Source organism: Carassius auratus, chromosome 28, assembly GCF_003368295.1.
Source record: "Carassius auratus strain Wakin chromosome 28, ASM336829v1, whole genome shotgun sequence".
In the NCBI taxonomy this organism is placed as follows: Eukaryota; Metazoa; Chordata; class Actinopteri; order Cypriniformes; family Cyprinidae; genus Carassius; species Carassius auratus.
The window spans coordinates 7,393,874-7,408,151 of record NC_039270.1 but is presented as its reverse complement, the minus strand read 5'-3'; the positions used below and the strand labels follow the sequence as shown (position 1 = coordinate 7,408,151).

At 40.8% G+C, this 14,278-nt stretch overlaps 1 protein-coding gene across 2 annotated transcripts in view; it reads right to left on the bottom strand.

Moving 5' to 3' along the window:
* Positions 1-1,424: 1,424 nt before the first annotated feature.
* rai1 (retinoic acid induced 1) overlaps positions 1,425-14,278 on the bottom strand; it is a 49,613-nt gene continuing 36,759 nt past the window's right edge. The window contains exons 2-5 of one of the 2 annotated variants that reach the window (XR_003276131.1): positions 7,483-13,248; positions 6,961-7,054; positions 4,234-6,235; positions 1,425-2,761 (exon numbers count right to left, since the gene is read on the bottom strand). Coding sequence is in view for 1 of the 2 variants with exons in the window: in XM_026207477.1 (XP_026063262.1) it covers positions 2,753-2,761; positions 6,186-6,235; positions 6,961-7,054; positions 7,483-13,230 (5,901 nt within the window). In the remaining variant the exon portion in view is untranslated. The remainder of the gene's footprint in view (positions 2,762-4,233; positions 6,236-6,960; positions 7,055-7,482; positions 13,249-14,278) is intronic. The other variant, XM_026207477.1, reaches the window with a different exon arrangement.

Below are 14,278 nucleotides of genomic sequence, written 5' to 3'. Positions count from 1 at the left end.
GTTTTCTATTCGCAGTAACCGTGACATTGACATTCATTACTTGTACGCTAACTATTCTGTAGTGCTTGTGATCAAGTCTCAGAGACGAAATATTCAAACTTGCAGGCGCACACATAGCATTTCCTGTTGTCTTCTGTTTGATTTATTCTTAAGAATGTAAATAAAAGTCTTTTGTAATTAAATATTTCGTTGTGTTGTCTGCATTTTTTTTCATCTCTATATTTTTTCGGCACAAATTGTGTGCTTTTCCTGGGTTAGTTGGAGTGAACTACTGCGCTAATAAATCTCTTGAACGCATAAACAAGAGATCAACGGTTAAGTAATGCTATTTGTTACAGTTTGTTTCTTACCATACATTATCGTATACCCGCAGGACACCTGGAATATATGACATTTGTCACATGTGAGATACTTGGGAGTCATTTTTAAAATCTCCATGCACTTTAATTATGTGGACGAGCATGCATTAGACATTTTTTAAATTTATTTTCTGGGTCTGATAAAGAAAAAAGGGCATATGGCAATAGAACAACACTAGGGTGAGTAAACGATGACAATATTCGTTTTTTTGGCTGAACTAACCCTTTAAAATATATTCAAACAGAAAAGTTATTTGAATTGTTGTAAAATTTCACAATCTGTTTTTGATCAGATAAATGAAAGTTTTGATGAACATGACACAGCAAACGTTCGTTTTTGGTTCCTGTTTGGTTAATCTTATTTTTGGGAACCAAATTAGGGGAATGTTCTTTTTAGGTTGTAATGTTTTCTTCTAACCATAAATTAGCATTGATAGAACATTGCATGGTGGATGTTATTAATTAAACAAAAATAATAACTTCTAGAATGTTCTCTAATGGGTATAATGACGTTATACAAACCAAACACTAATATTTAATTTCTGTAAGGAAAACCTTTCTTGCCAATCAAAAGGAAACATTCATTTATAAGAAATATTCATTTTGATAGGCCTGCTAAAAAAAAGGCATAATTTCCAGAAATCTAAATAGGAAGTCATGTGTGCTGGTAGTGAGATGTTCAGATTTGCTGGAGATTTGTGCAAAACTCTTTATCCTGAAACAGAATGGTTTTGCTTTTACCGTGCTAAACCAGCAGAAGCGCCCAGCAGAGTAAATAAAGGTGTTAAGAAAGCAAGCAGGCATAGATCTGTTTCTGCATGCCTCCAGATGTAATTTCCGACCACAAACTGTGAGACAGAGACATCTTTAAGGATAATAGCACTGAATTACTTGTGCTGAGTGCCAACAAAGACGCACAAAAAGAAAACAAAACGTGATTTTGATCTCAATTCCAAAGACAGCTGTTCATGTGCACACATCCATTATATTTCATGGCAGCGTTACATAGAAAAACATCTCAGAAACATCGCAGTATGAGCTGTGGACAAATACAGTTCCAAAAAAAGTCCTTTTGATTCAATGTTTTAATAACTTTTGTAAGCAATAACAGATTTGTTTTATAGAAAATAAACATCTCTAAGAAATACTATACACAATTATAATAGTACATCACATCTTACATTTAAACAGCATCAAATACTTATATACACCAATTACTTAGAATCAGGCATCAAATAATTACGTGATGGTTCTTTCATCTCTTACCTGTTATACTGCAGTGAAGTAAAGGTTATAATATGTTAGTCACATATATATCTGATTAAATGACTATGAATTTTCAGTTTTTACGTTGTCTTCTGCATCATTTCAGAAATGTAAAATCATTGTACATTGCTGTGGCTTTCGTGAGCTCATAGTTCAACCAAAAATGAAAATTTTGACATTATTTACTCGTTCTGCTGTCGTTTTAAACTCATATGACTGACTTTGTGCATTTGAGTTATTTAGAAGAATGTCCAAGCTGCCCTTTTCCAAAAAGTCAGTGGGGAGTGACTTCCAAAATGGCAAAAATGCACCATAAATACTTTATAGTTGTGAGATATACAGACAGAAATTTAAATAACAGTCTGACATTTCACGTTTGTGTTTGTTTCACATAAGAAGCGCAGGTTTGACATGACATGAGGGTGAGTAAATGATGACAGAATTTTAATTTTTGGGTGAACTATCCCTAAATGCTGAGCAGCTGATACACATAACATGAACGCAAGATATTTTAGTCATCCGGATGCACAGTTGGACATCTCAGTGGTGCTTGTCTTCAAATGCACATGAAAATAAGCCTACATCTTGGAGTAGCAATATATTATAATAATGCATTTATATGTTCTTTTTATCATGATAGAATATTTAGACCTGTAAAGCACACCATGTACAATTTCATTTTTTTTTTCTTTGTAACATGTAAGTGTCCATTGAAATACATCCAGTGAGTGCATGTTGCATGACATCTTGAAATTTCAATTGCCCTTCCACAGCGGAAATGCATCTGTGCCAGCCAGTGCTCGGGGCAGCAGGCCAAATCTGCCACCAGGTGTCCCCGACTGATAACATCCGCTCCAGAACACAGAATAAAAATGGAAGAATGGCACATTCGGATTCATAACAAAAGCGTCTTTCCCTTTTTCTGCATTTAGTCATGAAGGTTGTTGTGTTTGGACCGGGCCGGATGGATTCAGAGATGATCTGATCTTGGGTCGGTATTGCTACAGTGTCTTTGTGCTTCGACTGAAGCTCCAGTTGTTCTCAGTGTTTTGGGTGTCCACGGCACCTCGCAGCACTCCTTGTTCTACTGCATAGGTGACATTCACCAGTCCTCATGCGCTGGGATATTACATCGACTGAAAAACAGAACCATTTGAAATGTGTAAGAGTGGGGAAATATTCTGGAGCTTTCTGAAATATTGAAGGGTCATAATACATCTTCAAGTCTACCCATACTCCCATAATTTACAGAATTAACCATTTTTAAAGAGGAAAGCAATTTCCATTCCATTTCTTTAACTGACAAAAGGCAGTTCCTATGACATCATTCTCCAGACACTCTCCATCATTTTTGGAGAAATAAAAATAAAAATAAAAAATAAGTCTAAGCAATGGGTTAATGAATTTGTAGCATTGGTTGATTTGTCTCACTTTAAAACATATAATAATACAATTGCATATTTAATACAATGACATTATACATTTTTAAATAACCTATTTAATACAATTACAGAAACATCAGCATTAGTTTTAAAATAGCGAAATTACTCATGTAAGCTGATGCCTAAATTCTATTCTGTTCATTTTCTTGCCATAAAAATAAAGTGCTGGGATTTGATTATTTATTTGATTATTATATATATATAATATTTGTCTTGTTTGTTCATGTAAATATAATTGTATAAAACAGAAACAAAATTAATTTTGAAACAAGATATTAAACAAAAATTTCCAGGTAACCAGTATAACAAAAACAAAAATCTGATGCACACAAATTTGCACAATATTTAATTTACACAATATTTAACTCAGTAATAAATAATACAATAATAATAGCAACAATAACATTTTTTTCAACTTTGCAATTATTATTGAGTTAATATTAGGCTATTTGTATTACTATTGACAGATATATTATACATACGATATTTGAATTTTTATTGTTGTTATATATCTATATCTGTGCATGACACGTGTGTTATGTATGAGGCACCAGAGGCGCATTATGTGCATGACACGCATTGCACGAGCTCTCTAATTGCCTGCGCAGGAGCAGTGGCCGCTGCGCCGATATGAAAGCACCGTCGAGCCAGGATCTACAGCCGACCCGCTCTCTGAAACACTGCAGGACCGTTTCCTAATTGCGCTGGCATGGATGCTATTTTTGTTTTATGTATCTCTCCTCCTCCGCAGCTTTTCCTGCCGTGGCGCTCGTTCTCTTTCTTTCCCTCCTCTGCTCTGGGTCTGATCCCTCGCTTTCTCTCTGATCTCTGAACTAATCCTCTTGCTCTTCACCGCTGGTAATCAGCATCTCTCTCACAGCGCGACGCAACCGCAGCCCTTGTTTCCAAGGAAGGACTGCATTGATATGCATCAGACGTTCTGCTGTTCCAAACAAACATCGGCGGTTAGTTCAGCCCGAAATGCTTAACTTAGGGTTTGTTTACATCTAGTAATATCTCTTGTGATCCGATCACATTCACAGCATTGATAACAGATCCCTCGGATGTGCTTCACACGATCTGCGTCACTGCATGCTTTGAAGTCCAGATTTAAAATGTGAACTTTTTTTTTTTTTTTAATTGAGAAGAATCTCTTTAGAACTTACATTGAGAGAATGTTCCGCATTAAAATTCAGAATGCTAGAACTGGCAATTCCTTCGGGAGATTCAAATGGAGCTTTTCCTTATGCAAGAATAGGGGAAAGAACTGCTGCGTTGCCCCCCTTCGGCCTGCCCTAAAGCGTCGCCTGTGCTGCATTGCTGTTGTCATGTTCTCAAGAAACGTGAACCTAAAACAGAGCTCGCCACTGAGTGCGTGTGAGGACAGAGGAGAAGAGGAAGATGAAGAGGAGGAGGAGATTTCCTGGGAGACCTGGACGGGGGTGGTATCTCTACAGCTCGCTTTCATTAAAGCGGCAAATTGGCATCCCAGAGACCCAAAGCCCTTAGATCCCCCTGCTGATGTGTGCTCTGCTTGTTCTGAACTTTCTCCTTTGCTCTGTTTGTCTGTCTCTCCTGTTCTCCTCTTCCTTTGTCGTGGGAAGGCGAAAGAGGAAGGGAGGGGGAGAGTGGAGGCTGGGGTGGGGTGTTTTGATCTCCATCCAGGTTTTGTCTCGCTTTCTCAGAGAGGAAGCTGTACTATTACTGAATATCATTTCTCTTTCTCTATTTCTGCAATGCCCATTTTCTCCTTGGTATTTCGTGTTCAGTCTATCTCTTTTCCTTTCTCTCTCCCTGACCTACCTCTGTTGTAGTTCACAGATTACCTGTAGGTGGCACATGGGCCAGCAAAGTGGAACAGTATAAAAAGAATGAAGAGGCAGGTGAATCTAAGCAAAGGTGAGCATAATGAATATTACTGCAGAAAGCTTAGGATAGGGATTTGAATGAACCACTAATCCTAAATATTAATCTTGGTCATGTAACTTGTCATCAGTGAAAAAATTCAAACGCCGAACTACGTAGCCGTCTTATCACAACCCACGACACCCTAGCAACTGCACAGAGTAATGCTAAAGAACACCTTTGCAACCACAATTGGCATGACACAACAACTAACAAGTAGACTAAAATGTGTATATTGACCAACATTATGCCACAATGGTTATCAGATGATCATAATTTGTGTTGAACCTGGATAATTCCTTTAATTCTGGTGCTGTTCCTAACCCATTTACATATTTATATGTTTAGTAGAACACCGGAGAAAACATTCTGAAGGATCTTCATGCAGCTCTTTCAAATACAACGGTATTCTGTCAAGCTCCAAAAGAACAAAACACCATAAACAAAGCACACAAAACTAGTCCTTTTGAAGTCATATTATAAATATGAGCAGTCATCTACAATGGCACCTCAACCTGGATTTGTGTTTTAATGGCTTTGAATGTAATGCACAAGTATTCAGACTTTGTTATGGCCCTTTTTGGCCTTTTGGGTACTTGACATTTGTGGTGAGCAGTGGCTGTATGGAAAAGATATGTGTAAAGATCCTTCAGAACTGTTTCTGTTAGTGAGTTTGGAATGACTTGAAGGGTGAGTGAATAATGCAGAATGTTTTGGGTTTAGGAATTGAAAAAAAAAAAATCAGTATGAGCTTGGATTTGAGCAATTAAGTTTTTGGATGGCTTTCGGCTTCAGGCAAGATCCAAGACCTTGAGTGAAAAAATTGTCCGTTCCCCATCGAGTAATAATCATCAGGCAGCACTTCTAAATGTCTTCTTTTTTCTACTCTTTAAAGTTTGTTGCTCCTAAAGAGGAACAAGGAGACTGAGAGAGTCTAGAATATCTAATTAACATCCCTTCACTAACTTCTACTGTCAGTGGAGAGCTGCCCAGTCAATAGCAGGCAGATAAGGGTGAGATATGCTCAGGGCTCATCTGTTGCCCTGATAGATGGTGCTGATGAGGTACTGTGCTCTGCTGTCAAGATTCACTCCTTGCTGTTGTTAGGGAGGTGGTAGAATGTTACAAGGACACTGAAGTTCATGGTATAATGGTGGTGTCTTTTAGATCAGAGATGTCCTTTGTTGCGTGTAAAACCAATTCACCTGCTTACCTTGTGTTTCGGACACCTAATTGAGAAGGTCTCTTCTTGAAATGTGCAGCCTGGGAAAAGATACAGAGGAAAGAAAGGCAAGAATTAAAGGTAGAATTTAGAAGATGCCACTGGAAATGCAAAGTGAGGCCAGTTCTCCATTATTTCTGAGCTAACCCATATCCAGTGATGTATCCACCACTTTCTATGATGGCAATTTCTGATGGCAGAGAAAAATTCATGACGGAGGGGAACTAGTCTCAGCCTTGGATGACACGCCATGGAGCATTCATGAACCATCTGGTGCATATTGTCCAGAGCCGACGATATCTGCCAGTTCCATTTCTATGCAACTTCTGGGATTTGGAGTACACAGGTTTTTATCAGTCAAACCAGTTCCCAGGAAGCTGCAGTAAGAGCTTCCAAGGAACAACTAGTCAAAAGAATTATAGTAGGTAAACTAGATATGGTCATGTATGCGCATCAGGATAATTAAGTGAAGTAACTTACAGAAAAAAATATTGTGGTTGCACAAGTGTCAGAATTTACCTATAGCTAAAAGAAATGTAACATTCCGATCAGTAAGTTAACCCTCTGGAGTCTAAGGGTATTTTTGGGACCTGGAGAAGTTTTGTCATGTATGGTATATGTGTCTAGGAGGAATCTAGTAATTATGTATGCTTGCATACCCTTCTTAGTTCCTAAACAGAGCTTCATGGGTGGAGTCACTAGATGGACAGTAAATATTGTACAAAAACACAGAGCACATTTCTACTGTAAGTGTCAGAACTCTTACCCATCTCTTTGGCGCAGACATAATGGTACCTCTGAGTACAGCTCTTCCAGCTACAGCAGATGGAAGCTCCTTCACCTTGGCACCTGGGGCACTTCTGTGATGAGACAGAAAGCCTGAGGAGATTCTCTATAGTCTAAAATACAAACTCTTTTCCTGACAGCCCCCTGAGCCACCACCAGTTGCAAATAATACAGTATAACTCATACAATTACAGACCCACTAGAGTCAATGTATATATTATTATTATTATTATTACTGGGTTCTTTTTTTAATACAGGACAAATCAACCTCATCTCAGAAATGTGCTTATTTTTATTTTTAATCTAATTATGTGTGAGAGCTCACACGTGATATCACAAGTGTTCTGTTTTCATTTGAGTCAAGCACATTACATTGTGGGATACAGTGTGGTGTGTATTGCTATTTCTGAGTATGTTATTCCAAACATCAAAACATATTCTGATATCTGCTCTGTAAAAGAAGTTATTAATGAAGTGCATTTAATTTTAACGCAACACTTACTGCATGTGCAGCTTTCTGAACAGCCTCCATCAGCCCAAAGAGTTTGCCTCCTACTAGTATTATGCCTGTGGTCCAGACAGCACACGCTTCATGAGCCCAGTGCTCTTTCGCCTCAGCCTCCGTCTGCAATCTATGAAGAGCCGTTGCACTGCCCTCCTCACCAGCAGAGGGAGAAGTTCCACTAAGTCTTCTCTGCAACAGTAGCTGTCTTTTGAATCTCATCCGCAAAGTGGGATGGGTTCTTATCTGTTCCCTAATTGCCCTTTTGCCCCTCCTGGGATGCCCACTGTGTCCTTGACTTGCCCTTTCCTGATCGGCATCCTTCTCACATGCACTCTGTGAGTTAATTTGCTCTGTGATGCAGCTGACCTCTGTCTCATTTGCACAGTTGGTGTTTTGCCTGAAATCATTCCTGTGTGTTGACGAAAGCATTTTTCGTGGTATGCAGTCCTCAGGATAATAGGGGCCACACAAATCCCCAAGCTCTCTGTAATTTGCTGGCTTTCCACATAGGCAGCATGTTAGACACCTGTCAATTAGGCTTTTGTTAACTAAAGGCCCCTGGAGCATTACCGAGGAGTTTGATACTGCCTTGGTAACTGTGACTAGATTTTTCATTTTAGCTGCACACTTTTTCCTTGCCTGGCTGAGCATCTGCTCTTCCTCAGGCCTGTTGATGATGGTACAAAGAGATGCTGGCTCCAAAGAGCTGTCAATGTGTACATATGGTCTAAAGGAACATTTGTTGTTACTCATTGCTGAATACAAGTCTGATAATGTCCCTTTCACTGTTGGGCAGAGATCATTGCTGCATTTTTTCTTTATGTTAGGCCTCTTCACTACAACTTTGAGGACATTCATAACCTTTTTTTTTGGCCCAGGCTTTTTTTTCTCCTTTACTTTGTCATCTTCTGTTTGACTTGAGAGTTCCTCTTGTTTGATTTTGAGTGATGGCCGCCTGCCACGTTTGGGTTTTATTTGTGGTAAGTATAATTCTGTTGGTGGCTCCTCATACTGTATCTGTTCACTTGATTCAGGTAAAGAGATGGTGAGTGTAGGTGGGGAAAAAATATCAGTCTGTACAGGATCCTGTTGCTCCACAATGGGGATGCTTTCTGGTGGTTCAATGCCTTTTCTTCTCCTCTTTCGTTGCTTCAGATGCATCTCATGGTTGTTTTTAATGGCTCTCTGTTTGGCTAGCCTTGGTGTGTTGATAACGAGGCTCCCAGCCTCCAGGGCTACATCTGGTGCATCACTGCTCTCTACAGTTGCCCACTTTCTCCTCTTTTTCCTTGGAGTTTGAATTCCTGTATTTTGGGTCTCTTGTGTACTTATTGTATTCTCACCCACATTGTGAGTCACCTCAGGGATGTTCATCATCTCTGTCTGCTCCGATACCTGTGGCACTGGTTTTAATGTTGATTCTTCTGGTACAGTATCTGGTTGGATATTTACAGGTTGCTTTTTGGACCCCGGGGATGTGATTTTCTGAACCATTGCCTCATATTTAAGTCCCCTGCCTTTCCGAGGAGGCAAATATTTGGTTTTAGTGGGACACTGAGGAGGTACAGAAGGCATGTCACTGATTTCATCAGTGGGAGGGTTATCAGTGGTCACAGTGGTGCTTTCAGATTCTGGTTGCAAGTGTTGTCCTCTCTTTCGCTTTCCCTTTGCATTACATGCTCCTGTGACTGTATCTGATGAAGGCTCCTGTGTCTTCACTTCACTTTCTTGCACACCTTTCTTTCTCTTTATGATTTCTGAAGACAGTAAACTGGATTTTGTTTTGAGGCAAACCACCTCTTCATTTGGTTGTTGAAGTGAATCTGTGGAAACATCCTTCTGCGAAGGTAATTCAAGATTTGAAGATTCAGTCTTACATGACTGATCCACAGTAGCATCCTGTATTTGTGAGTGTATGAACATTGCTGAAGGTTTCTCAGATGATTTATCATTCTCTTGCTCTTTAATTTCAGTCAGCTTTTCTTTTGTTTGTTTCCGTGATCTCAGCACCATGGACTTTTGATTTCTTGCTAAGGACTTCACACAACTACTGTCTAGAGTAGATTCCAAAGTGGAACCCACAGTTTCATCCTTAGTGGGGTCCACAACACCCACAAGTGTGTCCAAAGTGAATGCTGTGGTCACATCTTGCAAAATAAGTTCATGTGTACAGTGTGTGTCCTTGGTATGGTCTTTTGTAATCTGAACATTTTCATCTCGATTTATTGATTTGATCTTAGAAGTGATTCCTCTTGGTCGGCCTGGTCCTTTAGGTACTGAGCCCTCAATTGTCTTTGACTCTGCAGTGTTTTTACTTGGCTTTGGAACAAGTATTTCTCTTGCTAAAGCTGCAGGGTTTGAGCCTAGTTTAGAAACAGATTTAGGACCAGGTTTAGTACCTGGCTTTAAAGCAGATTTTGTACCAGGTTTTGTGTTTTCTGTGGGTCCTATGCATTTTAAACTTGGTTTGGGACCAGGTTTTATACAGGGCATAACGTCAGGTTTAAGTCCTGGTTTTAGACCAGGTTTTGAACTTGATTTTGGACTAGGCTTTGGTCCAGGTTTTAGATTTAATTTTGGACCAGGCTTTGGACCTGGTTTTGGACTTGGCTTCACACCTGGTTTTGGACCAGGCTTTGGACCTGGTTTCTTTCTCTCTTGAGGGCAGACTTTTGGGCTACTTTGTGAAACGTGGGAGCGAGTGCACATCCGTGATGGTAAACTCTCTGTCACAAGTTTTGGTGTTTGACTGCTAATATCCTGGTGGGCAGTTTCCATCTGGTCAAGAATAAGGGTACTTTTGCTGGAGGGCATACTGGGATTTTGGGCAGAAGGTGGAGCACTGTCTCCTTCTACACTAAGCTGCCTTCTGATTCCCACACTTGAATGCATTAGTCTTCTCCTGCCCCGTGCATGTTTCTTACCGAACATTCTTGTTTGTGCAGATGGGGCCATAGGCTCTGGTTTGGCTGAGGGAGTCACTGCACTGGGACAGCTTATCCCTGGTTCCATATCCTCATCCCCTTTTTTGGGAGACGGTGGGGTGTCAGCCCAAGATGGTGCTGAGTGCAGTATTGACTTGCCCGGCAACTGAGGAGAGTCAGGCTCCAGTACCTTTGCTTCACTACGATCGATGTGATGATCTCTAGCCTGAGCCAAAGGTGTTGTTTTCTCATTGAGAGCTGAGAAGCCACTCTTGCCAGTGTGAGGCTGAGGTGCAATGTCACATATGGCTGACCTCCTTTCATTGCTTCTGTGTTGTGTGTCATGGGCAAAGCATTCTGCAGTTTCTGTGTTGACTTGTAGCATGTTTCCCATTTCCTTAAATGTACTGCAGTCTTCTGTAAAGGAATCTTTTGGTCTTGCTCTATTATTAACGACCTCTTCTGAAGTTGTCAGACTCTTTTTTTCATCTCTCACCTCAGTGGAATTATGGGAGAGGACAGACGGCTGGTCCTCAATGGTGTCCACTGGTCCTTCAGTGCATGTGAGGTTCTCTATGGGATCCTCACTCTTTGAATTTTCCTCTTTCTCCGGCAAATACAGATCAGTGCCTGAATTGCTGGGTGATGTTTTCACAAGCATTTCAGCATTGGTCTGTAGTTCTGATTTGAAATTTTCTGATTTTATTTCTGTTCCTTCATTACATTTGTGGTTAAGTTCAGAAAAACAGTTCATCTCTGATGAGTTTTCTTTTTCTGAGTCAAGTTTGTTTTGCAGCCCTTGGTAGATATTTTCTTCTGTTTCATAAGAGTAACCTTCCTGTAATACTGCTTTGTTAATTTTATTAAAAAGAGAAGGACTTTTCTCATCCTCCAGCCACTTCTCTTGCTTTTCCGCAACCTCTCCTTTGCACTCTTGTTCTGCAGACAGCTTTCTTTGTCCAATTTCCTCCTCATCAGCCATCCTCTCAGTCCATGCTGACTCCTCAAAGTTCTCCTTTAGAGTGCTCTCTGAATGCTTTATGTCTGGTGGTGAATTGCTCTCTTGTTTCATAGGACTTGGAGCTGTTACACTGATAGAAGACCTCTTATCTCTAATGCAATGGAGAGAGCTGTTGGGCACTTCTCCAGTCAGTACTCTCTGAACTCTTGGGTCACAGTTGAGATTATCCTCAGACGCTACACTCTGGAGACTTCGAACTGAGTCACCTGACCTAATGGATACATCGTCAGCTGAGTTTAAGGAGCATGTAGACAGTGTGTCAAGGCTGATACGTGAGTGTGTCTGGGTTTGTGCTTGACCTTTTTCCTGACCAAAATAGTAGTAGCTCCTGTCCATCTGGTCCTCAGTGCTGCTAGAGTATCCTCCCTCCTGCAGTTCTGCTGTCATGGACCTGGAAATGGTGTAAGCATCGGATGGAGAAGGACCATGTTGGTTATCAGGACAAGATGACTCTTCCATACCCTTTAACTGACCTCTATAGTCTTCTCCCTTTTTTGGATGATTTCGCTTGCTGGTCTTTTTGTTAGCAATAAGGGCCTCGGACAGCAGAAGCTGCTGGACATTGTTGGAGATGTTTTCAACCTGAGATGTCAGGGCATTAAGGCTCCACAAACTGGGGTTGGACAAGAGCTTTTCTGAAAATCGTTCTTTCATGGAGCCAGAATAGCTCTGGGATTGGTGGTTCACACTGGGTGATGAATGAGTATGAGGAGGCATTAGCATATTTTGGTCTTGCAGACCTGCAGATGACGAAGCCCCGGGGTTGATCGGAGGTTGGCCATACTGAAATGAATCAGGGTTTGGCATTAAGGGGGAAGGTGTGGAATTGTACGATGGAGATCTTCCAACAGACCTTGCAGGTGAATGACTAGAACTTGGACTGCAGGTCTGATAGTATTGTTCTGGTGACCTTACAGATATATCTGTTATGCAGTAGTTTTGCTGGGGCTGATTGAAGTGCTGGAATTTCTGAAGGTTCTCTTGTGTACCAGACATTCCTTGCAGGGAACCCTGTTCAAATCCAGTCCTTGATGGAGTTTGAGGATAACTGTAATTATTCGGAGGTCTGTATCCACTCTGCTTTAGACTGCTGTGATTGGCGAGTTGTCTTCCATACTGGGCATTAGATGGTATCCCATAGCCTTTGTAGCCATGTGGCATTGCATTACATTTCTCCATATATGATGATGAAGATGGGTGTTGCGAGTGCTGGGGGAAATTGAGCTGACCCTGTGGATACATTAAAGGAGAAGGTGCAGGATTGGGTGGGAGGCCCTGTTGATGAGGACTTGTATAGGTTGGGGCAGAGGACTGCGAAGGTAGATGGCACTGACTTTGAGAGATAGCTAGCATGTTCTGCTCTAGGTACTGGGATGACCCACTGACCCCAGACTCCAGCCGTCCCACCATGTCCTGCTCAAACTGGGTCATCTGAGGTGACTCATCCCATTTTTGCTGCACGTGACCTTCACTCATGTACTGGGCTGTGAATCCAGTGCCCATGTGATTGCTGTAGCCAGCCTGCAGATGCTGGTTTGGAGTTTTGGCTCCTCTATAAGGTTTTTTAGTTTGAGTACCACTCGTGCTGGTATAGATGGGATAGGTCAGCTGTCCATAACAGTCTTTAGAACCCGCTCCTGCTGTTGACATCCCTCCAGCAGCTAGAGAGTGTGGCTCGTAGCCTTGTCTGGACTGGCTGTGATGATGTCTATAACTCTCAAGGTGTGATAATTCTTGAGGTTCCTGCTGGTAGCAGTGCTGGTTGCCATGGAAACCACTCCGCTCTCTGAAGGACTGCATGACTCCGGCTAGGGGGCTCTTTGGAAAGAGAGAGAAAAAATAGAAAGAGAGAGGCTGTGCTTAGTGGTTTCTTTTCTTTTTGTTTTATGAGTGATCATTCTCTCATTAAATTAATTTGCATTCATTGCTGTGTTTGTCCTAAAACAAATCATATTACAATATACACACACTCATTCATAAAATCAAATCAGATATCTCTCAACGAGAGATAAAATTTTACTCTCTCTTACTGCAGCTGCAATCAATCATTGTTGTACATTATAGATCTAGGAATCTGAGCCTATCTTGTATATGTTTTGGTGGTAGCATCCTCTGTGGTAAGTACCTATGATACGTACAGCTACAGTATTACTATTAGGTAACACTTTAAAATAGGAACCAATTATCACTATTAACTAGTTGCTTATTAGCATGCCTATTAACATAGAGAACTGGAGAACTGGACCTTAAAAAATAGTACAACCTTGTTATTATTATTATTATTATTGATTTTCTTAAACACACAATGGTTTTAAAGGATGTGATTATGAAAACCATGTACACAAACAAACAAAGCAGTTTATTATTGGTTCATGAAGTGTTATATTAAAATAAATATTGTACATGTGCAATAACATTATTCTATTATTGGTGTTGCTTTGTTTTTGGTCTGCGCTATTTGCATATATCTTGCCCTGCTATTTAATACAGTTGTCAATGCGATTTTCTGGTAAAATTCTTTTCTCTCAGCAGTGAGTTCAAAGTAGCAAGTGTGTGTTTTGTAGGCATAGATGGAGGCTGTTCAATTTCTTCACTCCAGTGCTGTAGGCCTGTCAAGGGATGGCCGCCCAGTCCCATCAGACACACACATTATTCATCTCACTAGCGCACTGTCTGAAGCCATCAGGCCCAAGAGCAACGTGCTCCCCTCTTAGCAGCCTCCCGAGAGACCCCACCATCCACTACTGCTTCAGTTGTGCTTGTTTGCTGCTCTGCTTGTTTACACAGTGACCCAAATAGGTCCGCACGGGATCTATGCTTTAAGCCGTTAAAAATGCATACAGTATGT